General features: G+C 52.9%; 1 protein-coding gene and 1 non-coding gene across 2 annotated transcripts; both read left to right on the top strand.

Annotated features, from left to right (window-relative positions):
* The first annotated feature begins 6 nt into the window (after nucleotides 1–6).
* Chd3 (chromodomain helicase DNA binding protein 3) lies at nucleotides 7–26772 on the top strand. Its single transcript, XM_021212862.2, has 40 exons — nucleotides 7–248; nucleotides 4615–4727; nucleotides 5282–5452; nucleotides 5823–5947; nucleotides 7482–7765; nucleotides 7973–8103; nucleotides 8240–8390; nucleotides 8533–8726; nucleotides 9002–9232; nucleotides 9412–9615; nucleotides 9745–9956; nucleotides 10538–10669; nucleotides 11459–11558; nucleotides 11906–12097; nucleotides 12251–12451; nucleotides 12760–12897; nucleotides 13177–13298; nucleotides 13444–13617; nucleotides 13891–14032; nucleotides 14191–14322; nucleotides 15184–15301; nucleotides 15498–15622; nucleotides 15963–16194; nucleotides 16511–16677; nucleotides 17159–17336; nucleotides 17728–17793; nucleotides 18859–18944; nucleotides 19101–19234; nucleotides 19761–19905; nucleotides 20064–20226; nucleotides 20729–20850; nucleotides 20965–21100; nucleotides 21203–21304; nucleotides 21492–21620; nucleotides 22202–22310; nucleotides 22864–22996; nucleotides 23249–23444; nucleotides 24405–24568; nucleotides 24773–24899; nucleotides 25556–26772. The coding sequence occupies exons 1-40, from the start codon at nucleotides 29–31 to the stop codon at nucleotides 25681–25683; spliced, it is 6129 nt and encodes a 2042-aa protein (XP_021068521.1). The 5' UTR covers nucleotides 7–28; the 3' UTR covers nucleotides 25684–26772.
* LOC115065451 lies at nucleotides 19365–19510 on the top strand. Its single transcript, XR_003845235.1, has one exon.
* Nucleotides 26773–27185: the final 413 nt, after the last annotated feature.

Here is a 27185-nt window from a genome sequence, read left to right as displayed (position 1 = left end):
GAGGGACGAGGAGGAGGAGGAGGAGGAGATGGTGGTGTCGGAGGAGGAAGAAGAGGAGGAAGAAGAGGGCGACGAGGAGGAGGAGGAGGTGGAGGCGGCCGACGAGGACGATGAGGAGGAGGACGAAGAGGGAGTACTCGGGCGCGGGCCGGGCCACGACCGGAGCCGCGACCGCCACAGCCCCCCCAGCTGCCACCTCTTCCCGCCGCCGCCGCCGCCGCCGCCGCTGCCGCCGCCCCCGCCGCCAGGTAAGCGTCCGTCCGCCTCCCCGGGGCCCGAGCGGAGCCGCGGGGCCCGGCACCTACGGTTCGGCCGAGCCGGGGCGAGTCCCGGGCGCCTGGCCGGTCCAGACGGGCCCGGCGGTCCGGGCGGCGGCGGCCTTGGGGCCAGGCCTCCTCCCCTCCCCCGCCGCACCCCTCCCCCGCCGCCACCGCGGCCGCCGCCGCCACCGCCGCCACCGCCGCCGCCGCCGCCCGGGCTGGAGAGCGCAGGGAGCGAGCTGCGCGCGCGGACCGGGCCACTTGGTCGCGGCTTTCGGGGGAGGAGATTTATTTTTTTCACCCTCGGCGGGGAGGGGGCAGGCAGGAAACGGCCGTGGCGAAGCCAGGGCCCCCCTCCCAGGCCGAGCGAGGGACCGCGGAGACCCCGGCGACCGGACGGCGGCGTGGGGGGAGGGGCGCGTGGGGGAGGGGCGGCCGCGTGAGCGCCCCTCGGGCCGGGCCCCGGTGGGGTCGGACTGAAGCCGAGTGGGTTCGGGGTGTGGAGCTGACCGCCACCCGACGCCCTCCGCTGGGGACTTGGGCGAGCGGAGGTGGGACGGTGACCCGCGCGGACCGGCCCCTCCACCTGCAGGGACTTCGGTGCCCGCCAACTTAGGGGGTGTGCGGTGGCCCGCGGGGGAGGGAGGGGGCGTGCGAATGTTTGTAGCGGCCGATGACCGGGGGCAGGTGGCGGCCGCACTCCGCGCAGACCACTTCCTGGAGTAAGACTGGGACCTACCGTCCACTCCCCCCTAGCTGGCCGCCGAGGTCTCTCGGGTCACCTCAGATTAGAAGAGAGACAGGAGAATGTCCGGGGAGCCAGATGCCCCCGGCCCCACCCTCGTCATCTCTGCCCCGGGCTCTTTTGTGTCAAGTGCAGGCGCCCCCCCCCCCGTGACCCTGTCGGTCTGGGGTGGCCGAACTGCCCAGCTGTGACTCTCACGTGGCTGCCATTCACTGTCACTTTCTTGATGAAACCACCCACACACCCTGACCACGTTGGGGGGGGGGGACGTGAACTGTGCCCACCCAGCTGCTCTGCCCTGACCGTCATCACTCAGCACCCTTCTCCGAGATGACAAGTCACCCGCCACTGGCGTCGCACGTCCGGCTGTGCTGGGGACAGACCCTTCTCTGGATCAGTGGCCCACTCTCAGACCACCCTACAAGTGGAGAGCGATTTCCAGCTTCTTCAGGCTAGGTGTCGCCAACCCCTGATTGGGGACATCCACACCCCCAAAGTGTCTGGCGGCAGAGCAGCACACACACACACACACACACACCAAACTTTAAAACGTTATTTGTAAAACTATCTTACTGACCACTGTGACTTTTTGTCGCACGTGTTGAGACAGCCTTACCGGGGGGGGGGGGGTTGTGTTAAAATAATGTTTAATGCGTACTGGGTAGAGCCTCACTCCTAACCTCGTCAGGTTTACCTGTAAAAGAGGAAAAGTTCAGAAAAAAGTTATCCCAGCGAGCCCGCAGGATTCGCGGGGAGTGGGGGGAAGAATGAAAGATCCCGAGAGGGCTGCCCGCAGGGCTGCCTGCGGCAAGGTGTGAAAAAGAGGGGCGAGGGGCTGGCCAGGTGAGGTAGGGCGTCAGGAACTCTCGCCTACGTGTTCTGAACTCGGGGTCTGGTTTTGATCCCCCGCACTGGATGCCTGTAAGAGAGGAGAAGGGGCGAGCCTAAGGTCGAGATGGGTCTTTGTGTGGCGTCCTCCCTCCCCCCCCCTTGCTTTCTGAATCCTTGAGAAGCGTCAAAAGCTTTTGAATTTTTATGTTTGAAATGAAATCTCACCTCCTCTGTCTCCCTGGGCAATTTCATCCCCCTTTCCAGCCCTCCAAGTCAAAATGACCCAGATACACCCCCTCAGATGACTTTCTGAGGTAAAACTTTCGGAAAATATTTTTAGCGTACTCATTATCCGTCTACCTCAGCGTGGGGAAAAATAAGTCTCTTCTTAAGGAGCTCTGTTCAGGCTGCCCGCCCTCGTCTCTTTCTGGAATATGAATTTGTACTCGTGAGAGCCTCCCATTGTTTTTCAGTGCGACTGCTTTGATTCTCACCATTTTGTTTTACATTCTTACCCAAGACCAATTTTTATCCCTTCCCCCATCGCTCCAGTCTCCTTACATTGTTGAACGTTTAAAATAATAGCGTTCGTGTTGGTGGGGGAAGGGAGCAGGAAGCTAAAGAAAAAAAAAACCTCATTTCTTCTCCCTCCCCCTTCTGGCAAGTCTAGAGAAATAATATAACATAATATATAGATGTGATTCCTTGGGGGGTGGGGATGGGGGTGGGGAAATGATTGTGGGTGGTGCGGAAAATTCTGGTAGTTTCTTTGCAAAAGGTCTGAAAATACAAACCCACCTCCTGCATTCAGTACGCATGTGCGGTAGACCTATTATGGAGGTTCGTTGTGGGGGAGGGAGGGGAATTTGAGAAAAAAATAAATATAAGTGTGAGAGATTGATGGCGAGATTAGGAGAGAGGGGCGGGAGCAAGGCTCTGGCCCAGGCTCCTCCCACAGCCCTACTGCCAGACTCCGCCCTCGCCCTCCCCACCTTCCCGAGATCTGAGCCGGGAAGTGGGAGAGTCTGGGCTCGCGGCCAGCTTTGAGAGGCTGCTGAGACAGAGGTTGGGGCTTAGATTTGCTTTATTACCCTCCCTTGCCTCTCCTCGCCATTCTTTCCCTCTGCTGGCCACCGACGTCGGCCTAAAACTGAGAACCTCCTGCCGGGCTGGGTGGGAAGTGGAGTTCACGGGCTTCCTCGCCCCACACACCCAGGGTGACCCAGGCGGCCCACTTCCCTGATCCTTAGCCAGTTGGCGAGGCCTGGCCTGCCCTTGCCACTTGCCCCGCGGTCGTCGTTTCCATGTTCGTGTTAACCCAAGTCCCTAGAGTTAAGGGGAGCCAGCTGCTGGGCCTGCCGTCTGACTTCCTATTACAGCCCTGGATCGGTTTTCACACACTGGCTCTGGGCAAGCAGCCCCTTTGCATGCCCACACGCCGGCCCGGCGAGAGTCTTTGCTCCCTGGGACCCGGGATGGTGGAAGTAGAAGGAGAGGTAGCATCAGGTCGGAACCCCAGGCTGGGGTGTTAACTGTGGCTACCTTTCCTTTGGCTGTTGAGGGAAAGAATATTGTGTGTCCTAGGGCAAGAGGCTGGGCCAAGCCCTGGCTTTCCCCTCTGGCTGCAGCTGCCTCTACTTGGACAAGACAGGTCTGGCTGGTTAGTCTAGTGACTGGTGGGGGTGGTAGGTAAGCCACGGCCCGTTTCTATGTAGCATTTGGGCTTCATCTCTGAGAAACAACTCTGGTTCCCAAACTTCAGCAGACTGGCAGGGGTCAGGGAGAATGGGGTGGTGGGATATCAGGGAAGAACCTGCCCTGGGCCTGCCCTCTGGGGAGAGAGCCAGGGGCATAGCTGTGCTGAAGTAGGGGTGTGTGTGTGTGTGTGTGTGTGTGTATGTGAATCTGAGACTGCACATGTTAGGTGTGTCTGTGTTTATATCCTTGTTTGTGTCCCCGCAATGTGTGTATATAGATGTGTCAGCATGTCTGGGACAGATTTAGAGGTGAAAGGTAAGGCGTGGGAAAGAGGTGCAGGGTCTAGGAGTAGATGTGGAGGCAGGCGAGCTTCAGTCGTCAGTCCTGGAGGAGGACTGTTTAGGGAGTTGCGTTGACTTCCCTTTGCTGAGTTAGGATGTGTTGGAGGCAGATAACCGGTCCTGTGGGGAAGAGAGGATGACTGAGAATCTCTTCTGCTCCAGTGCTGTGCTGCCGGTGTGATTATCCAACGAAATGTAAATAGAGGCAGGCCTCCCTCTTGGCAAAAAGGATGTCAGGGCCCCAGGGTGTTAGTGTGAGAGCCCAGGTGTCCACCTCTGGCTCTCGCTCCTCAGCATCTGGCTTAGGGAGCTGCCAGCTTGTGTCTCCCTACTCCAAGTGCTGGGGTCAGGCCAGGCCAGCAGCTGGGCATGGCTTCCCCAGTTCCTGGGCAAGCTGCCAGCTGGCAAAGTGAGGGGGAAGGCAGGAGGAGCCCTGGCGAGTACTGAAAGGACCTGCCACAGTCCGCCGGTGGCCTAGAGTCTGGTCCCTTGTTAGTAGGAGGGGAGAAAAGGGAGTGGCTTGGCTGCTCTTCCTTTCTGACCCTTGACCTCCATTCAGAAGCAGAGGATCCCAGACTACTAGAAGCACTGTTTGCATGCATTGAGGGCCAGCGGATTTAGAGGAGTTACTGCCTTGGTTCCTAGAGAGTGCCACAGTGGCAGTAAGAAGAGGACAGCGAAGGCCTCAGAGATTGGGACCCTCCAAGTTTAGATTTTTTTGGTACTTTTTCCCCTAAAGATAAAGATGATATTCGGCTGCTACCTTCAGCCTTGGGTGTGAAGAAGCGAAAACGAGGTCCCAAGAAGCAGAAGGAAAACAAGCCAGGCAAACCTAGAAAACGGAAGAAGCTTGTGAGTATTCCACAGCAACGCTCGGGGTCCCTTTCCCAGAGACAACATTTTCTCTATTCATGTCTCTCTGGGCAGAGGGGTTCCTAGGGTCAAGAGACTTTACCCCCCCCCACACCCCCCGTGTCTCCTCTGCCTCTCTTGGACTTGGAACCCTAACCCCACTTTCTTTAGCCTGGTCCAGACTCCAGTTGTCAGTGTAACTCCCCTTACCATTTGAGAGAAAGGTGAGAGCACACTGTCTTACTGATGGGGGGCTCAGTACCTTGCACGTTTGAGCCCTGAATTTAATTCCCAATACAGAGGGCAAAGGAAAACCACAGTCTTAGGGGAAATGTGTGTGAATTCAGAGCCTAGAAATCCTCTGCCTTCCTGGACAGTTCATTAAAACCCCTTGTGCCTCAGTTTCCTCTGAAAAAAAGTGAACAAATAGAGATCAGTTGCTGTTGCATGGGATCGTTGTGAAGATGGAAAGAGATAAAATATGTTTCATACGAAGAACAGTTCTTAGCACGTGGTGAGAATAAATAAATGTTATTTTTATTTCTCTTCTTTAGGACAGTGAAGAAGAATTTGGCTCAGAGCGAGATGAGTACCGGGAGAAGTCAGAGAGTGGAGGCAGCGAGTATGGAACTGGACCAGGTCGGAAACGAAGAAGGAAGCACAGAGAAAAAAAAGAGAAAAAAACAAAAAGGAGGAAAAGGGGAGAAGGGGATGGGGGACACAAGGTGAGTAGAGTTAGGGAGTGAGTACAGAGAGTGGCACAGGGATGGAGGGATACCGCCAGAGCTGGGCTTTGTAAGGGATGGGGACTGGACTGCATAGGGGAGCAGGAGACTGGTGGACACTAACAGAGGTATTAAAGGATGCTGGGAGAGGAGCCAGGGTACCCCATCTTTTTTTTTTTTTAATGGTTTTACAGCTTTATTGTAGAAAGGCAGGGAGAAAGAGAGAGGGTAGAAAGAGGGAGAGAGACTGGCCATGGTCATGTGGAGAGGTGGGGAAGGGAGAGAGAGAAGGAGAGCTAGAGAGGGGAGTAAGAAAGGTGAGAGCTTAAAGACCAGGATACCCCATCTTACCATCCTGTCCCCCACTCAGCAGGTGGAGCAGAAGTCATCTGCAACCTTGCTTCTGACCTGGGGCTTGGAGGATGTGGAACACGTGTTTTCCGAGGAGGACTACCACACACTTACCAATTACAAAGCTTTCAGTCAGTTCATGAGGTACGACAGAACTAGGCGGCCTTTCAGACAAATACTTCATTATTAGGGGATGGTCCGGGCCTCTCTGGAATCTGTTTAAAAGCTAAGAAAATGTGTCCTAGAGAAATTCATGGCATGTGCAGAAATAATTTTACACATATTTTCAGTCTACTCTTGGTCTGGGGTCTACCAATCCTAGCTAAGTGTCTCTCTTTCTCTAAGGTTGTAGGGACAGAGATCATGAGTCTGGTACTAGACTAGAACTAGTTCTAGAACATTCTAGAACTAGAGGGCAGTGAGAACAGGAAGGATTGAATCTTCTGCTCTGCCAGTTCCGTTGTTTTCCCTCTTTGTAACTTTTCTAGACTAGACCCAGGTGCCATTATTGTCCAAGAGTTTTCATTTCAAGTCTTCTTTTTAATGATTTATTTATTGATTGATTTATTTAATGTATATGAGGTGCTCTATCTGCATGTACACCTGCGTGCCAGAAGAGGGCATCAGATTACATTATAGATGGTTGTGAGCTATCATGTGGGTGCTGGGAATTGAACTCAAGACCTCTGGAAGAGCAGCCAGTGCTCTTAACTTCTGAGTCACCTCTCTAGCCCCAGAACCCTTTCTTAAGTCCTAATAAAAACAGATCATGCATTGAGAGCAGTGGCCTTCAGCTGTGGGACTCTTCAAACAGAGACTAATGAGAATGCCCGTGGTGGGGGTGTGGTTTTCACACAGCAGTTCCTATGCCATGGACGTACATGCTAAGGTTTGACACAACAGTTTAGTGCCCCAGTTTCATCTTGGGCAAATTACTTAATTTTGAAGGTGCTTGGTTTTCTTTCTTTTTCTTTTCTTTTCTCTTTCTTTCTTTCTTTCTTTCTTTCTTTCTTTTTTTTTTTTTGAGACAGGGTTTCTCTGTATAGCCCTGGCTGTCCTGGAACTCACTTTGTAGACCAGGCTGGCCTCGAACTCAGAAATCCGCCTGCCTCTGCCTCCTGAGTGCTGGGATTAAAGGCATGCGCCACCACACCTGGCCAGTGCTTGGTTTTCTTATCTGTAAAGTAGAAACACATGCTTTGTAAGAGCCGGTGCGGATTTGATGGGCAGCTGAATGCATAGCTCAGGAATGTTGGTTCGTAGCTTCAATGGATAATTGGTAGCTGTCCTTGGGAATGTCTTACTTACACCCCTGCTACAGTCAGTATGTTTGCCAGCACTGAGGGTCATAGGTGTCCTAACAGGAGCTTACCACACCCCCTAGAGGAAAGCATGATGTCTGTCGCTTTCAAACTATCCCAAGGGAAACTTTCTTCAGATTCTGTATAGTTCAATAAAACACAGAAAATCAAAGCAAGCATGCCATTGTGAGGGTAGACGTGACAGGATACATTTTCCTTGTAACTTATTTTTACTTCCCTCATTACTTAAATTAATATTTTTCTTAATAGGACATTCCCCATCCAGGAATGTTAGCATAGACTTAATTGATACAGGAGGTGGCAGTGTTCCCAGACCATCTGTGAAGGGTCTGAATTTTCTGTGTCCGTATTTCCAGGCCCCTAATTGCTAAGAAGAATCCTAAGATCCCGATGTCAAAGATGATGACCATCCTGGGGGCCAAGTGGAGAGAGTTCAGTGCCAATAACCCCTTCAAAGGGTCGGCAGCTGCTGTGGCGGCGGCGGCGGCAGCAGCAGCAGCAGCTGTGGCTGAGCAGGTGTCAGCTGCTGTCTCCTCAGCCACCCCCATACCATCTGGACCCCCCCCTGCCCTCCCACCACCCCCTGCTCCTGAAATCCAGCCCCCACCCATCAGAAGAGCCAAAACCAAAGAGGGCAAAGGTAGGACCCCTCTTCTTCCAGCCTGCTCCTCTGCTTTCCAGGCTGCATGGCTTCGCAACTCTGCCACCCGTGCTTTCCCAGCGGTGATGGCTGTGGGGGACGTGCGGCTCAGGAGAGGGAAAAGTGAAGCCACAGCCGGTGGCTTGCGCTCCTCCAGGATATGTCATGGGCCATGGCTTTTCTCCCTTCCTCCATATTCTTGTTCAGGTCCAGGCCACAAGAGGCGGAATAAGAGCCCCCGAGTGCCTGACGGACGCAAGAAGCTTCGAGGGAAGAAGATGGCGCCACTGAAAATCAAGCTAGGGCTGCTGGGTGGCAAGAGGAAGAAGGCGGGCTCGGTGAGCAACCCTGCTGTCTGCCCAACGCCGGGTGCCAAGGGCTGGATCCCAGGCGTAGGCCGTGAGGGAAGCTGGGTGGGGTGGGGGGGATCCAGGATCCCCCCTCCCTCCCTCATGGCAGCGGGGGGCTCGGCAGTGTGCTTTTCAGAGTGATGAGGGCCCTGAACCAGAGGCGGAGGAGTCAGACCTGGACAGTGGTAGCGTCCATAGTGCCTCAGGCCGGCCTGATGGCCCTGTCCGTGCCAAGAAACTGAAGCGAGGTCGGCCAGGAAGGAAGAAGAAGAAGGGTGAGGACATCCCCGTGTGTGAGCCTTTCTGTGTGCCCTATTCCTTTGTTCTTTCTTGCTTCAGATATTCAGACCCCTGTCTTTCCCTGAATCCCTTTCTTCTTTTCTCTGTTCCTTCTGTCTTGACTGGGGTATATGACAGTCCTGGGCTGTCCTGCAGTGGCCGGGGAGGAGGAAGTTGATGGCTACGAGACGGATCACCAGGATTACTGTGAGGTGTGCCAGCAGGGCGGGGAAATTATTCTGTGCGACACCTGCCCCCGTGCCTACCACCTCGTCTGCCTTGACCCCGAGCTTGACCGGGCTCCTGAGGGCAAGTGGAGTTGCCCCCACTGTGTGAGTACCTGCTGCCTTCACCACCCTGCCTGCCTCTTTTCCTCTCGCTTTCTGCTGTGGTTTTCTGGGTCTCTCAGCAGCACTCAAGAGCCCAGGATCCTAACTGGGTCCTTTCTTTAACCCCTTATTCCCAGAATCATTAAGTTTGAGAAGTCGGGGTCTCCTGGGTGGTAGGTCCCAGGAAGCTTTTATGCACATCTAGGACTCAGTCATCCTGGTTTTCCTGTCTCTTCTTCTCTTCCTCTGTCTGTGTCTGACTGCATCTGACCTCCTAGGAGAAGGAGGGGGTGCAGTGGGAGGCCAAGGAGGAGGAGGAAGAGTATGAGGAGGAAGGGGAGGAGGGAGAGAAGGAGGAAGAGGATGACCACATGGAGTATTGCCGAGTGTGCAAGGATGGCGGGGAGCTCCTGTGCTGTGACGCTTGTATCTCTTCCTACCACATCCATTGTCTGAACCCCCCGCTGCCCGACATCCCCAATGGCGAATGGCTGTGCCCACGATGCACGGTAAGTGGAACCACATCATCCCAGCGCTCACCCTCCAGCGCCACTGTTCACCCATTTCTGAGGCCCAGACACCAGCTCTTCCTTCCTCAGTCCCGACCCTGTGCTGAACCTTTGTCCTACCTAACGAGGGGCTCTCTCTGCCTCCTTCTTTTCTCTTTCTCTAACGCGCCATCCTGAAGTGTCCTGTGCTGAAGGGCCGCGTTCAGAAGATCTTGCATTGGCGATGGGGGGAGCCACCTGTGGCAGTGCCAGCACCACAGCAGGCAGACGGGAACCCAGACGTCCCACCCCCTCGTCCTCTTCAAGGCAGATCAGAGCGAGAATTCTTTGTCAAGTGGGTAGGACTGTCCTACTGGCACTGCTCCTGGGCCAAGGAGCTTCAGGTACAAAGGCTTTTCCTTTCCCTGGCCTAGGCTCCTGCTCCAGGCTCCTGCTATGTCCTCTGGGCATCCAGCTCCCTTGTCATCTTAGGATTTAGAGGCTGTTTCTTCTCTCCCTCTGTGCCCCAACAGCTGGAAATCTTCCACTTGGTAATGTACCGAAACTATCAACGGAAAAATGACATGGACGAGCCCCCACCGCTGGACTACGGCTCCGGTGAGGATGATGGGAAGAGTGACAAGCGCAAGGTGAAGGACCCTCACTACGCGGAGATGGAGGAGAAGTACTACCGTTTCGGCATCAAGCCGGAGTGGATGACTGTCCACCGCATCATTAACCATAGGTGAGCTCTTGCTCTGTGCAAAGGCCCACCTGGACTGGGACACTGCTCTAACTGCGGCGATGGTCCTACGTAAGCCAAATGACCGATTGAAGTTTGGTGGCTGTCTCTGCAGCTGCAGCCCTTCTGGGCCTGCTCCTTCTAGGGAACTTGAGAAGCCAGGAGGAGAGAGCTCAGTCAGCACCCTCTGTTTCAAGTAGCATAAGGATGGGGATGGGCGTGAAAACGAGCTCTGAGGAGCCGGAAGACAGTCTCCAGAGCAGTGCCTACCACTGCCAGCATTGGCTCCTCCACACCAAAGTGTGAGCGGTTAGCCAGGACATGTGACGGTTCGCTCCTGTTCAGCCTAGTGCCTCAATCCACGGCTGGCTCATTTTAGACACTCGCAAACCCTGTCTGGTGAGGAAGTGATCCTGTGGGATCTCCAGGCTGTCCTGGGGTGGCCGTCTAACAGACCATCCTGAGAAGGCCAGGATAACAGATTCTGTGCTTGTTGACACTGTATTTATCAGAACTTTGTACAATGCATGGTCCATAGTATTTTTCTTTCCTCTTGCTCCTCTTCTTGGTCTCCTGCTCAACAGTATGGATAAAAAGGGGAACTACCACTACCTTGTGAAATGGAAGGATCTGCCTTATGACCAGTCCACGTGGGAGGAGGATGAGATGAACATCCCCGAGTATGACGACCATAAGCAGAGCTACTGGAGACATCGGTGAGGACATCCACTCAGCAGCCATGAAAGCCAAGGGAGGATGCTGCCATCCAGACAGACCCAGGCTAGGGCAGCAGCCTCGGCTGGGGCTTTGGGTGGGGTTGCTGGGGTAGCATAAGGAGGAACAGTAAGGTCTGGCCAGCTCGGAAGGATGGCCTGGGAGCTAAGATCTCTGGTAGATGATCAGGGTTCAGCTCCCAGCACCTATATCTGCAGGCTTACAACTTCCTGTGACTCTAGATCCAGGGGACCTGACACTTTCTTCGGGTCTCTGAGGACACCCCCCCCAACACTAAATAAATAAATAGGTAGGTAGGTAGGTAGGTAGGTAGATAGATAGATAGATAGATAGATAGATAGATAGATAGATAGATAGATTAAAAACTACATCTAAAAAGTAAGAAGAGGAAGTAAGATCTGGTCTGCGAAATGGGTAGGAGGCTACCTGGAAGAGAGTGATGGATGCTCAAGGAATCCCAGGGGTGGAGATGGAAAGCATAGGATAGAGCTGGCAAGATGGCTTAGTGGGTAGCAGAACCTACCGGTAAGGCTGGCACCCCCAGTTCATTCATAAGCTCCGCATGGTGGAATGAGAGAACCAGTTTCTACGGTTGTCCTGTTACCTGTGCTCTGTAAATGTAATTAGAGTTTTTTGTTGAATTTGCTTTGGAGAAAGTGAGAGGATCTGAGAGAAGGGTTTAGGCAGAAGGAGGCAGGTCTGGGATGGGTTTAGAAAAGTGGGAGAGCTCCCCAGGACCAGGCCTCACTAGACACCCACTCTTTTCTCAGTGAGCTAATTATGGGTGAGGACCCCGCACAGCCTCGAAAGTATAAGAAGAAGAAGAAGGAGTTACAGGGTGATGGGCCTCCCAGTTCACCTACTAATGATGTAAGTTGTCTTCTCCCTGCCGCTACAGCATTGGGACTGGAACTGTCAGCAGCCTCTCAACCATGGCTTTCCTCCACCATTCAGCCTTGCCCTCTCCAGAGGGGCTAGGGATTGGACCATAGGGATTGGGTGCTATCTGCAGTCAAAACCCAGTTCCTTACGAGCCAGCCCTTCCCAGTAGTGCTGCTTGGTGATGATTTAGGGACCGGGGGCGGGAGGAAACTGATGACTAGAACTCAACTCAGCCCATAGCTGAGGAAATTGTAATCCACCTTTTACCAGTGCTAGGGCGGGGCAGAAGCATCCTCAGCTGTTCCCTTGAACCTTGCCATGTCTTGACTCCACAGCCAACAGTGAAATATGAGACTCAGCCAAGGTTCATCACAGCCACAGGCGGCACGCTGCACATGTATCAGCTGGAAGGGCTGAACTGGCTGCGCTTCTCGTGGGCCCAAGGCACTGACACGATCCTGGCGGATGAGATGGGGCTGGGCAAGACCATCCAAACTATCGTCTTTCTCTACTCACTGTATAAGGAGGTGTGTGTTGGATTCTAGCCCCTCCCCCAGGCCCCCGAGGGGACTGAGGCCTAGCCTGGACTAGGAGGGTGTAAGGAGGCTAGGGCAGGCCGCAGGCAGACTGGCGTGCGCACCCTGGAGCCAGGACTAATGGCGTTCCACCTGTGCCTCCAGGGCCACACAAAAGGTCCATTCCTGGTGAGTGCCCCACTCTCCACCATCATCAACTGGGAACGGGAGTTCCAGATGTGGGCACCCAAGTTCTATGTGGTCACATACACGGGCGACAAGGACAGCCGGGCCATCATAAGAGAAAACGAGTTTTCGTTTGAGGATAATGCCATAAAAGGCGGGAAGAAAGCTTTCAAGATGAAGGTAAGTCCCTCTGTCTCATGCTTTGAGACCCTCAGATCTGCCATTTATTTGTCCCAACCAGGGATTTCTCTCCTTATCTTTGTGGCTCTGTACTCCACAGTAGATTCTTCTGGGAACATGTGCAACTCTATCAGTACTGGACACAGGGGTGGAAATTAAGGGCTGTGCTCTGTAGTCCCTGTTCAGTGTTGAAGTTAGAGTAACTGGCTTCCTGAGGGAATCCCAGTTCTTGATAAAGAGCAAGGGCTGGGGATGTGGGAGTTAGTGCGTGTTAGTGACAGATGCATGGGCAATGCTTCTGTTGGCAGAGAGAGGCACAGGTGAAGTTCCATGTCCTTCTGACATCATACGAGCTGATCACCATTGATCAGGCGGCGCTTGGCTCCATCCGCTGGGCCTGTCTTGTGGTGGATGAGGCTCATCGACTCAAGAACAACCAGTCCAAGGTGAGTGAGATCCCCACGCTGCGGACTCGGAGACTGGAGGATTTGTGCTGATCCTTAAAGAAACTAAAATAAAACTAGTCTGGGTTGTTATAGGTAAGGTTCCTGTCGTAGTAGAGAGGTGACCGTGCTGTAGGAGGGAACAGGCTAGGATTGGGGTCTCTGATCCTGAGGGAAATGGGAATTCAGGAGATGGCAACTGGGACAGGTTTATGAGGTGAGTCAGCCACTTGCCACTAAAAGACATTTCTTTCCCTTACCTGTTCTTGTCCCACTCCCTAGTTTTTCAGGGTCCTCAATGGCTACAAGATAGATCATAAGTTGTTGTTGACGGGGACTCCGCTGCAGAATAACCTGGAGGAGCTCTTCCACCTTCTCAACTTCCTCACTCCGGAGAGGTTTAAGTAAGTGGCTCACTAGGTGGTCCGCAGCAGGAAAAAGCTGCACAAAGACTTCTAGAAGATTCATCTGACCCAGGAAAGAGAGCCAAAGATCAAAGTCAGAGGATCCCCGCCCTTGTCTGATTTCCTGCCTGTCTGTGTCTGTCAGCAACCTGGAGGGCTTCCTGGAGGAGTTCGCTGACATATCCAAAGAGGACCAAATCAAGAAGCTGCACGACTTACTGGGGCCGCACATGCTGCGGAGGCTCAAGGCGGACGTCTTCAAGAACATGCCGGCCAAGACCGAGCTCATTGTTCGAGTGGAGCTAAGCCCCATGCAGAAGTGAGGCTTGGGACAGGCTGTCACACTCGTGGGTGGGGCTTGGCTGGTAGCTTTCCTAGAGTTGGGTCACATTAGAAATGGTTTCTGCCCTCATTTTTAATCCCAGCTCTTGGGAGGTAGAGACAGAGTCTGAGGTTAGCTTCGTCTACAGAGTGCGTTCCAGGATAGCCAGGGCTACACAGAGAAACCCTGTTTAAAAAAATAAAAAGAAAGAAAAAGAAGTAGGCTTCTTTATTATTCATATCTCTTGTATATCCCTACCCTGGACTTTAGGAAATACTACAAGTACATCCTAACTCGAAATTTTGAGGCCTTGAACTCTCGAGGTGGTGGGAACCAAGTGTCCCTGCTTAACATCATGATGGACCTTAAGAAGTGCTGCAACCACCCATACCTCTTCCCCGTGGCTGCTATGGTAGGGACAGTGAGCGGGAACAGATCATGTGGCTGCGTCTTGGGAGGGTCTGCCTTGGACACGGGTAGAGCTGGGCTGCTCTGGCCTCTCCGGGTGGGCACCGTAGGAGTCAGGAGGATGCTTGCTGACCCTCGTTTCCCCTTTTCCTCTCTTTTCAGGAGTCTCCTAAACTCCCCAGTGGGGCTTATGAGGGTGGGGCCCTTATTAAGTCATCAGGGAAGCTGCTGCTACTGCAGAAGATGCTGCGCAAGCTGAAGGAGCAAGGACATAGAGTGCTCATCTTCTCCCAGGTGACCGTCCCCTCTGCTCCCTCTTGTATCTATATTCTGTTGCCATTCACCACCCAGACCTCAGTTCCTGTCCTCCTTCCTGTGGCTCTTCTGCTAAGAAAGGCTGAGATCCTGCCCACAGCTTGTCCTGACTCAGGCAAGCAAGGTGGTGGGTATCTGCTTATAATCCCTGAAGTTGGGCTGCTGGGGCCGAAGTCAGTCTAAACATAAGAGAGGCCGTGTATTCAAGTGAACAGAGAGAGCCGATGGCTGGGTTCAGTGGTAGAGCACTTCCTTAGCTTGCATGAGGCTGCAGATTCAATCCCTAGCACTGGACAAATAAAAGTGTAAAAGGTCTGGGCTGGGTGTGGTAGTGCATCCCATTAATCCAGCCTGCACATAGCAAGTTCCAGGCCAGCTAGGCCTACACAGTGAGGTCTTGTCTTTAAAAATAAAAGGCCTGGCATGGCTGGCTCACCCTTGTTCCTAAGAAGAGACTCATACCAGTTACCAGCCTTATGCATGAATGCAGTAGGGACCACAGGCCTTTTAGGATTCTGACGAAGGGCATATAGACCTCTACTTTGGAGAAAACGGCACACCAGTTTTATGTGATTTTCAAAGTATTTATATAGGTTTCTCTGAAACCTTTTCATGGGTCTCAGAGAACCTGTGCCTTATAAGAAATGATCTTAAATCAAAAGACTTTGAGATAGATCTTGAGGGCTGGAGCTAGGTGGAATGAGTAGGCATGGGAGTGGGCAGCAGGGTGGCTGTGTTGGGGTACGAGACCTGGGGATTGGTTGATGTAAAGGGGTGCTTTGGGGAACTAGGCCTGAGTTACTGTTGTGGTCTTCTGGACTCCTGCTGTCCTTTTTTCAGATGACCAAAATGTTAGACCTTCTGGAGGACTTCCTAGACTACGAAGGCTATAAGTATGAGCGCATCGATGGTGGCATCACAGGCGCCCTCAGGCAGGAGGCCATTGATCGCTTCAATGGTGAGGAGGCAATACGGTGCTATTTAGGGACATGGAGGGCCTGAGAACACCGGCCATGTCCATAGGATGGGGGACAGTGCAGAGAAGCGGTTAGAATGTAGTGGTTGATAGTCAGAGCGACCGGGGAAGCGGTTAGAATGTAGTGGTTGATAGAGCGACCAGGGGTAAGCTCGGCCTCTTACTTCTCACATCCCAGCTCCTGGTGCCCAACAATTCTGCTTCCTCCTGTCCACCCGAGCTGGTGGCCTGGGCATCAACTTGGCCACTGCCGACACTGTCATCATCTTCGATTCTGACTGGAACCCCCATAATGACATTCAGGTGGGAACCTGCATCCTGCATCCCCTGTAACATTTGGCAAGTTGGCATGGGTTCTTCTTCTTTTTTTTTTTTTTTTTCGAGACAGGGTTTCTCTGTATAGCTTTGGCTGTCCTAGAACTCACTTGGTAGACCAGGCTGGCCTCGAACTCAGAAATCCGCCTGCCTCTGCCTCCCGAGTGCTGGGATTAAAGGCCTGCGCCACCAGGCCCGGCGGCATGGGTTCTTGAAGGACGTTGTCCTGCTCAGGGATGGGTCCTTAGAGAGAAGGCCTTTCCCGACCCTGTGCCAACTTTTCTCTGTCACTCTCCTGGCTGACCTCTGTTTTCTCCGGCCCCTGTAGGCCTTCAGCAGAGCCCATCGGATTGGCCAGGCCAACAAAGTGATGATTTACCGGTTTGTGACCCGAGCCTCTGTGGAAGAACGAATCACACAGGTGGCTAAGAGAAAGATGATGCTGACACACCTAGTGGTGCGGCCAGGCCTGGGCTCCAAGGCCGGCTCCATGTCCAAGCAGGAGCTGGATGACATCCTCAAATTTGGCACTGAGGAGCTATTCAAAGATGAAAATGAGGGTGAGGTAGTCCCTGGGAACCCCCTACCCTCCAAAAAAAAAAAAAAAAAGCTCACAAAAACACTCCCCGCCCCCCAAACCTCAAAAAACCAAACGTCTCCTCTCAGCCTGTAAAGGACAACTCCCTTCTTGATAGTAATGCTGAGAGCAGGGTCAGCACCTAAGGGAACAAAGCAAAACCCACAGGACGTGAGCCTCCAGGGAGTAGCCACTTCCTCCAGGGCCCAGTGAGAAGAAGGAGCAGCATCTCAGTCATCCCAGCTAAACTGTGCTTGAGTTTCTGGCCAACACCTCAGGTCCTCTTCTGTCCCTGCCAGGGGAGAATAAGGAGGAGGATAGCAGTGTGATCCACTATGACAATGAAGCCATCGCTCGACTGCTGGACCGCAACCAGGATGCGACTGAGGACACGGATGTGCAGAACATGAACGAATACCTCAGCTCCTTCAAGGTGGCACAATATGTCGTGCGTGAAGAAGACAAGGTAAGATGCTTGGGGACCACACCCTATCTCCAAGGCCATCTCTGAAGGGCAATGAATGCCTTTCACTAAATTTTGAAGTAGGAGTGTTCTCTTGCACTCATATTTTTGATTTATTCTCTCATCCTGCTCCCCAGCAAAAAGCAACAGTGTACCTCAAACAGTTTCCAATTTTGATAGATGAGTCTGGACTTTGGAAAGGCACCTAGGCACAGAAAGTTCTGTGGTCACAGACTGGTGCTTCTGAGTCTGTGGGAGTGAGCGAGGGGAGCGAGGGGAGCGAGGGGGGGGCGAGGGGAGGCTTAGAGGAGGAGCCAGAACACTGCAAGGAAGAGGTAGTAGGAAGAATGTGCAGCGTCCAGAAACTGCATGCTGGGTCCGAAAGCTTCAGGCAGGATTTGGCCAGTGCAGGAGACAGGGATTGGGAGGCAGCCCTGGGACGAGTAGGAAGGAGGCTGCCAGCCTTCCCTCTGCTGCCCTTCAGATTGAGGAGATCGAGCGAGAGATCATCAAGCAGGAGGAGAATGTGGATCCTGACTACTGGGAGAAGCTACTGAGACATCACTATGAGCAGCAGCAGGAAGACCTTGCCCGCAACCTAGGCAAGGGCAAGCGGGTTCGAAAGCAGGTTAACTACAACGATGCCGCCCAGGAGGATCAAGGTGAGGGCTGCTTCTGACAAGAGACAGGAAGGGAAGGGGTGACAGATAGAGCCTCCGAGGCTGGGACTGTCCAGAGGGAAAGGCTGGGTGATTGGGATGGGTCAGGAGGAACTTTCTATGGCCAGATGGATTCATGGGGACTTAACTATCTAGGGACTACAGAGGAATCTATGAGCACTCAGGGGCTCACTGTTTAGAGTAGCTATGGCAGGAGTCACAGTGATAAAGTATATGGTACCCAAAGGCTAAAGATGGCTCAGGATATATGACCCAGAGTCTCCAGTAGGACCAAGGGCAGGGTGGGGGTGGAAAAATGTCCAAGAGGAAGACTCCAAGTGGAGAGGGCCCCAGTACGGTTACTGCTTACCATCAAATCCTCTCTGCCCCACAGACAACCAATCAGAATACTCAGTGGGGTCTGAGGAAGAGGATGAAGACTTTGATGAGCGTCCTGAAGGTGGCGTCTTTTCTTGACTTTCTGTCTCCACTCTCTCACTTCACGTTCTAGCTTTCTTTAAGCATATTATTTTTTATAAAGATTTATTTATTTTTATTTTTAATGTCCATTTTTTTTACCTGTATGTATGTGTGTGTACTACTTGCATGCCTGGTGCCTGCAGAGGCTAAAAGAGGGCATCAGAGCTACCCAAACTGGAGCTACAGATGGTTGTGAGCCACTGTGTGGGCGCTGGAAACTGAACCCTGGGCTCTTAACTGCCGAGCCATCTCTCCAGCCCCCTACTTTTATGTAATAAAAATGCTTTGGTTTTGGGTGGGAACATGCTAGCACACACTTTTAATGTCAACATTTAAAGCAGGAGGATTGTGAGTTTGAGGCGTTCTCACTACACAGCCAGCCTGCGCCTAGAAAGGAAATAAAGCTGGGTAGGAAAGCTGAAGCTTGCACACAGGGAGGAAGTGATGACCGTGATCTCTCCGTTGTTGAATTTGGAGCGCAGCTTCCAGGGAGGTCAGACAGGATCACTCAAGTCCAGGGGTGGCAGTCTGGCCAGAACAACCTCACCTGATGGTACACACACACACACACAAACCAAACAGGAAGATTAGGTTATTTCACTTTCTCATGAGTAATATTGTCTGTTTGTTATTTTTTGTTTTTGTTTTTTGTTTTTGTTTTTTGTTTTTTTTGTTTTGTTTTTTTTGTTTTTTTGTTTTTTTGTTTTTTGGTTTTTCGAGACAGGGTTTCTCTGTATAGCCTTGGCTATCCTGGAACTCACTCTGTAGACCAGGCTGGCCTTGAACTCAGAAATCCGCCTGCCTCTGCCTCCCAAGTGCTGGGATTAAAGGTGGGCGCCACCACGCCTGGCTGTTAGTAGTTTTTAAATATGGCTTCTCTTAGCCTTAGTGGGTAGTAGTACTGACAACATGCTTGAAAGAAAATTAGAGGTGAACGTGACACAGGCTAGCCTTGTGTTTTGTGTACTATGGGGATGGATATAAGGAAGACTGAGGGCTTAGAGGAGGGGGTGTCTCCACTAATCAGTGTCACCCTTACCCTTAGGCCGTCGACAGTCAAAGAGGCAGCTTCGGAATGAGAAGGACAAACCACTGCCTCCATTGCTGGCTCGGGTTGGGGGCAACATTGAAGTGAGACTTTGGCCCGGGCACTCCGCATGATCTCTAGGGAGAAGGTGGTGCTGGAGGGTGGGGTGCATTGGGAATCAAGGCTGGGCCACCAGCAATAGAGAGGACTTCAGGCTCCTAGTCATTTGTGGTCCTGCCTCTCCCCCCCACCCCCTTCAGGTACTGGGATTCAATACCCGACAACGGAAGGCGTTCCTTAATGCTGTGATGCGCTGGGGCATGCCACCCCAGGACGCATTCACCACACAGTGGCTAGTGAGAGACCTGAGGGGCAAAACGGAGAAGGAGTTTAAGTGAGTGTGGGGGACTTGGGAGTGAACTGAATCGGGGCTCAGAGCTTTGGACCTTACTTTCTTCCTCTTGGCTACCATGTGATGTGACCTTACTCAGCTGATCACCGCCTCCCTACCTTGTGTCATTACCAGGCTCTATTTCCTGGGAGGTGGGCCTAGCCTACCCCACTTCCCCTCAGCAGAGCCTAGAGTAAAGGGGCCAGGCCTCCTCCCTATGGGAAAGAGAGGGGTCTGAAGAAGGGGCCTCACTCAGCAGACCGGCCTGGCTTCACAGTTACTTGGCCATGATAACCTGGCAGGAGGAGCTGGTGAACAGGATGAATCGCTGACTGATGGGGCCTGAGAGTAAAGTGCTGAGTCCCAGGAGGTGCAGTGGGGGCCGATGGGGCCAGTGAGGGAGTCAGGACATGAGCGAGAGGCCTAGGGCTGGACTCTTGGGAGCTCAGGGGTCAGTGTGCTCGGCATCTTGTGTATCTGAACTCCTCCTGAGTCCTTGCAACCTTCCTCTTACCCCCATGCTTTTCAGGGCCTATGTGTCTTTGTTCATGCGCCATCTGTGTGAGCCTGGGGCAGATGGCTCCGAAACATTTGCGGATGGGGTCCCTCGGGAGGGACTGAGTCGCCAGCAGGTGTTGACCCGAATTGGAGTCATGTCTCTCGTCAAGAAGAAGGTATTGGTTCTTCCTCACTGGAGCATCAGGCCAACTGTTCAGTCATTGTCCTTCCTCTCTGAGCATGAACCAGGCTGGTGTGAGACAGAGAAAACTAGAGCTTCCTACATGGCCAGTGCCAGGAACTGATCCTGGTCCCTGAAAACCTCCTTCCCCAGGTCCAAGAGTTTGAGCATATCAATGGACGCTGGTCAATGCCAGAGCTGATGCCTGACCCCAGTGCTGACTCCAAGCGCTCTTCCAGAGCCTCCTCTCCAACCAAAACATCTCCCACCACTCCTGAGGCTTCTACAACCAACAGTCCTTGTACCTCTAAACCTGGTAATTGGGAGTCTGGATTGGGGTGGGAGAGGCGAGCAGTAGTGGCCGGATGTCAGGGTGGAAAAACCCCTGCTTTCCCCTCTTACTGGGCTGTTTGTGTGATTATAGTGAGATTTGTGAAGTTGGACAACTTTATAGAGGAAATGGGTTTATTTGGGCTCGTGGTTTTGGAGGTTCCAGGTCAGCAGCTGCATCTGGGGGTGACCTTCTTGCTTGCAGAGTCCTGGGTCATGCAGGATTGTCACATGGTGAAATGCAGAGAGCGAGCATGTAGCTCCTCCCCCCTCTCTCTTCTTAAGAGCCACCAGGATTCAACTATGGCCTCACCCCATGACCTTATCTAGTCCTGATTATCTCCTTTAAACCCCACCTGTAAACACTGAAGTTGGATTCCATTTCTGCCATTTTATTACTTTACACTGGGCATTACGTTTCAACATGTGAACCTTTAGAGAACACTTAGGGCATATTCCAAACCATAGTACTGTGCCTTCACTCACAGCTACTCCGGCTCCAAGTGAGAAGGGAGATGGTGTAAGGACACCGCTGGAGAAGGATGGCACTGAGAACCAGGAAGAGAAGCCAGAGAAGAACAGCAAAGTGGGGGAAAAGATGGAGACAGAGGTGTGTACATGCCTGGTTCTCTCTGAGGAGATGGGGTGGAAGGTCTAGAGGGATCTTAGCATCAGGGTGCCTAGGAACTCTCTAGCTCACCTTGACTCTTCTGTCCTCCACCAGGTCGATTCTCCCAGCCCAGCCCCATCACTGGGAGAACGGCTAGAACACCGGAAGGTTCTCTTAGAGGATGAAGCACCAGGGATACCTGGAGAGACAGAGCCTGAACCTGGATACCGAGGCGACAGGGAGAAGTCTGGTGGGTGTTATTATCCTACTGATGATGAGGGTTTGAGTTTTGGGGTTCCCTCTTCTGCACTTGGGGTGAGAGTAACAGCCCCTCTTCTGACTCTTCCCACAGCCTCAGAGCCAACACCAGGAGGAAGAGGGGAGGAGAAGCCATTGGATGGACAGGAACACAGGGAGAGGACGGAGGGGGAAACAGGGGATTTGGGCAAGAGAGGTAATGGGTGGAAGGACTGGATGCCCGAGTCCCTGAGGGTATCGGGGGAGGTGGAATCTGGGGAACAGACGCCTGGGTCTTGGGTGGGTAGCCGTTGGAAGAGTCAGTAGAGTTGATACATTAAGTAGACTTGGGACTTAGAAGGAGGCGGTCCTGAGGTGTGAGTTTGCACTGTTTGGCCTGGCAGAAGATGTAAAAGCAGATCGGGAGCTTCGACTTGGGCCTCCTCGAGATGAGCCACGGCCCAATGGGCGCCGTGAGGAGAAGGTGGAGAAGCCAAGATTCATGTTCAACATTGCCGATGGTGGTTTCACAGGTGTGAGAAGTTGTCTGTTACCTGCTCCTTTCTGTGGCGCCGTGTCCAGGGCTGCCTGCTACATTTAATTCCAAGTACTTTCAATGAAATGGTGCATGCTAACAGTGAGCCTTGCAGAGCTTAAGTTACTACCAAACGCCCACTGGTCTCTAACTTTTTTTTGTCTTAATCCTAAGTGATTAATCCTGAGCCCGTTCATGATTAATTTTGTTCCTTACTTCCTAACATAGTGCTTTCTCTCCTTCTTGTAATTTATTTTTTTCAGATTTGTTTTACGTGTTATGAGTGTTTGCCTGCATGTATATGTATACACCACATATGTATAATACCTTCAGAGGTCAGAAGATGGTACTGTATTCCCTATAAGTGGAGTTACAGACCGTTGTGAGCTGTGTTGGGGCTGTGAACCTAAGTCTGGTCCTGTGCTTAAGTAACAAATACTTTTATGCACTGAGCCACCCCTGCAGCCCCTCCCACAGTTCCTGAGGAGCCTTTAGTCCTTGTCCTTACTCAGCTGTCCATGTGCACATCCAGGGTGGATGCAGATCACACACCTGACGCATCTCTTCTGTTCTCTGCAGAGCTGCACACACTGTGGCAGAATGAGGAACGGGCAGCTATTTCCTCGGGGAAACTCAATGAGATCTGGCACCGGAGGCATGACTACTGGCTTCTGGCTGGCATTGTCCTGTATCCTTTGTATATATGCAAGATTATGAAGGTTCTCTCAACCAGGAGAGAAGGTGTCTTAGGGTTTCTGTTGCTTGATAAACACCATGACTTAAAGCACCTCAGGAAGGAAAGGGTTTATTTCATGGTACAATTTGTAGCACATCTTGCAGGGGAGTCAGGGCAGACACTAGAGGCAGGAGGCTGGAGGCAGGAGCTGATGCAGAGGCCGTGGAGCTTACTGCCTTGCCACCTATACCTTGCTCAGCCTGTTTTCTTATAGAACTCAGAACCACTGCTCCACAGGTGACACTACCTATAATGGGCTGAGCCTACCACATCGATCACTGATTAAGATGATGCCATATAGGTTTGCCTACAGCCCGACCTATGGAGGCATTTTCTCAACTGAAGCTCTACTTCCCAGATAATTCTAACTTTAGCCAGGGCAGAGGGGAACTACAGAGAAGAAGAGCCCACACTGAGGCCAGGGATGCTTGTGCCACATTCTAGGGACTTACTGTCAAGTACATGCAGTTAAATTCCTTGATAGTTCCCTTTCCTCCATTGGCAGCCATGGCTATGCCCGGTGGCAGGACATCCAGAACGACGCTCAGTTTGCCATTATCAATGAACCATTTAAAACGGAAGCCAACAAGGGGAACTTCCTGGAGATGAAAAATAAATTCCTGGCCCGGAGGTTCAAGGTGGGGATGAGAAAGAAGAGGAGTGGGGTGAAGAAAGGCCTGGCTCGGATGTGAGCTGGAAGGAATGTTAGCATCGCGAGAGTTGAGGTGGCACTTGTGGCTCAGACCCAAGTGGACATTCTGATGGGAACTGGGCTCTGGTTCTGTACTGTGGAGCTGGAGTTTCCTGGGCCAACAGTGGACAGAGTAGCGCTCAAGTGCTGGGTCTGGTCCTTCCACTCACTTGTCTTTGCCCCTGCCCTGCGCCCTCAGCTCCTGGAGCAGGCGCTGGTGATCGAGGAGCAGCTGCGGCGGGCGGCCTACCTGAACCTGTCACAGGAGCCGGCGCACCCCGCCATGGCCCTCCACGCCCGCTTTGCCGAGGCTGAGTGCCTAGCTGAGAGCCACCAGCACCTCTCCAAGGAGTCGCTGGCAGGGAACAAGCCAGCCAACGCTGTCCTGCACAAGGGTAAGGGCCGCGGTGGCCCCGCGCGGGGGAGGGCCCACAACGCTGCGTAAGTCTTCACCCCGCACCCTTCAAAACCTTCCCACACCCTTCACCCCCTTACCCCTCTACCCTCTGAGCCACTGCCCTCTGACCTCTGACCCCACCTCTGACCTAGCTGGCACCCTTTTGGGATTTAGCCTTTACTCTTTGTCTAAGCCCATTCCTGATACAGTTCACACCAGGGACCAGTCACCTCATAAAATGAGACATGATCCCTGCGAGTGGGGCCACATGGTGGCACCTGCCATGATCCTGATCACCTTGGTTTGTGTCCTTAGCTCCGACCCACAGGTCACTCTCTTTGTATCTCCTTCTCCCTATGAAGTGAAACAACTGCCCATCTACCCCTGGGCAGACCCCATAAAGCTTGCCTTTGACCCTCAGCCTTTTCTCCCACACCCTCCTACCTTGATAACTCTGTTAGGTCCCAGAGCCATCTTAACCACCCAACAGAGCCTGGTGTAGCGCCTGACTCCTGTCCCGTCTTAGGACCTACTTCTATGTAATGCTGACTCTTTAACTCCCTCTTCAACATGTATTAAAACTGGGTCCTTACATCATACTGTCCCCATGCCTCCTGTTTCCTCCCCATCACCCCCGACCCCTAAACCTCCCTTTCCAGTATGGGCTGTTCTGACAACGCCGACCCCATGTCTTCCAATGTCTTCCCCCTACCTCTTTTCCATACTCTTTCTTTTTCTCTGTTCCCATCTGTTCTGTGTGGTACCTGGCCTGCTGCTCTCCTCCTCCGAATCACTCTTCTCCTGTCTACTCTCTGCCATTTTGTCCTTGGCCTGTGGTCCTCTGATGTCTGTGTCCTCTCTTCCTGACTGTACTTGTCCATCTGACTGTCCCTTTTTCTGGCTCCATCTTTCTCTCCACCTTTCTCTTGCCCTTCCCTCTCTGTGGCCCGGGCCCCAGTTCTGAACCAGCTGGAGGAATTGCTGAGCGACATGAAGGCAGATGTGACCCGCCTGCCAGCCACGCTGTCCCGAATACCCCCCATCGCAGCCCGCCTTCAGATGTCCGAGCGCAGCATTCTCAGCCGGCTGGCCAGCAAGGGCACGGAGCCTCACCCCACACCGGTAACCCTCTCCCTAACTCATCTTCCTGTCGGTTCCCGTTGTACATACACACAAACATTCTACCAGAATCCTACACATGTAGAGAAACAGTCGGCTCCCCACAGTCTGCATCTTGAGTCTCCCTGCCTGTCATTCTGGAACTTGATTTTTTTTTTCCCCTCTGAACTGTGGACTCCCTAACCCCAGTTTGCTCTCCCATTCCAGGCCTTTCCCCCGGGTCCTTACGCCACACCTCCGGGGTACGGAGCAGCCTTCAGCGCCGCACCCGTAGGGGCCCTGGCCGCCGCAGGCGCCAATTACAGCCAGATGCCTGCAGGGTCCTTCATCACAGGTTAGATGGTGCTTCTGACGCCTTGCTTCTCCCTGACTTTGTCCAAACCCCATCCCGCTTGACTCCCTTGTCTTGCTTGAGACCTGTTCCTCTTCCTTCTAAGTGTCCAGTGTTTTAGGGAGGGTTATTCTGTCCATCATCCCCTTGTGCCCCTTCTGTCCCCATGTCAACAACCTCAACCAGGAGGCTGAGGCAGAGCAGGGTTCCTGAGAGTCCTCAGGCTAGCCTGGGCTTGTGTGAGATGCTAGCTACAAAAATAAACAAGTTGGGTGTGGTGGTGCACACAGTAAATGCCAGCAACTGGGAGGCACAAACAGGTGGCTCTTTGTGAGTTCCAGTTCAAGAACAGCCAGGGCCATATAGGAAAACCCTATCTCAAAAACACAAGAAAGCAAAAGCCTTACCTATCATATGGTTTTGTATCACCCACTTGAGCTTCCTCTACCTGGTTTCCTCAAGGGGAAGTGGATGTAAATTCAGAAAAGCCAGAGTCAGACCTGTCACATCTTGGTACAAGAGGAATCTAATCTTTCTACATTTATAAGAAAAATTCGAAGTGGTAGGAGGAAATGACTTAGCAATAAGCTAAAGGAGTTCTCAGGGAGTGATATTTGGAATGTGGGGGCTGACTTTTTCTTACCTGTCTCCCCAAACAGCCACCACCAACGGCCCTCCAGTGCTGGTGAAGAAAGAGAAGGAAATGGTGGGGGCGTTGGTGTCAGACGGGCTGGGGCTGGATCGGAAGGAGCCCCGAGCAGGGGAGGTGATTTGTATAGACGACTGACTGGATCCCAGGCCTGCCCCTCACCTAGGCCCCGACCCCGGAGCCGACCCACATCTCAGGCCTTGGGGCCTGCTGCCAACCCTCCACCTTCCCCACCCCTTGGGCCACCACTGGGCTAGGAGCCCTTTTGCCCCTCTATAATGCCTCCCTTCAAGAAGGACCCCTATCTCTCTCCACCTCCACACACCTTTCCCACCAAACCTTGAAGACTGTGCTGGTGTGAAGAGGTCTGGATGGGAGATGGCAAGCAGGGTCTTCCAAGTACCTGGATGCCCCACCACCAAATATACACAGCTTCCCAATAACTGATTGTCCGGGAGGGAGAAGGTGGGTCCTCCCAGGCCTTTCCTGCAGTATCACCTCCACCTCCTGCCAAAGTGGGGGATTAGCCTTGCCCAGCCTTTAGGAACTTCTGTGAGATCATCAAAGAGGAGGGGAACCTTGTTACAAAGATGAAAATAGCAGCCAGAGGAGGAAGGGAAGCAGAGAGGGGGTGGTGGCACTGCATGGCACTTTCCCTCCCTCTCCCAAATGGAGGGTACAGCAGCTCCAAGTGAGAGAGCTGATGGCTGTTCACTGGCTCACTTAACTCCTGGGTGCCAGCATCTTGCAGTAGGAACTGTTCTCCTCCCCAGGGACCAAGGACAACCCCCACAGAGTAATGGTTGGGTGATACTCCCTCAAGCCAAAGAGGAGCTCCCCAGCCTGTTCTAGATAACCTAGAAAGGGTGGGGGAGAATACAGAGGGCCAGGCATGGGGCAGACCCCACGCTGGGGCTCAGGTTTCTGGGGGATGAAATCCTCCCTCTTCAAGGCCTGGATACAGACTAAATTTGAGTAGGTCAGGCCAGGGGCCTCGTCAGGAGCCTGTCTTGCCTGTGGGACCGAGCAACACAGTGGGTATCAGGCTAGGGAGATTTGGGCACATTCCCCCTCCAAGGAGGGGCTAGGGAGTGGCAGTTTGCATGGGGAACCCCCATATCCTCCTTGCTGCCCCTTTCCCAGTCTTTCTCTCCCACTCCTGGTCTGTCCCAATCCCTTCTTCTGTATCAGGTTATCGGTTGTACATATAAATTATACTTTCCTTTCTGCGTGCTGTCATTTTTGCCTGGGGAGGGGAATTTTTGTGTGGAAGTAAAGTAAGGATCACTGCTTTGTACTGTTTCATCTTAATAGGTTTCCTGGGGCCCCTTGCATTGTCTTTGAGACAGGGTTTCTCTGTGTAGCCTTGGCTGTCCTAGAACTTGCTCTGTAGCCCAGGTTGGCCTCGAACTCAGAGATCCTACCTTTGTCTCCCAAGTGCTGGGATTAAAGTGTGTGCCACCACCACCCAGCTACTAATCCTCTTTCTACTTTGTGAGTTTTCTGCATTTTTCTCTTGAATCATTTACCAGAATAAGACCTTTTTCCAGTATTAAGCACAGGATGAGCTCAGCACAGAGCTGGTGAGTGGCAGGATCCCTGAGGTCCCAATGGCAGGCACAGAGCAGAGCAGAGGCCAC

This window comes from Mus pahari, chromosome 14 (assembly GCF_900095145.1).
Source record: "Mus pahari chromosome 14, PAHARI_EIJ_v1.1, whole genome shotgun sequence".
In the NCBI taxonomy this organism is placed as follows: Eukaryota; Metazoa; Chordata; class Mammalia; order Rodentia; family Muridae; genus Mus; species Mus pahari.
This window is presented reverse-complemented; position numbering and strand designations above follow the sequence as displayed.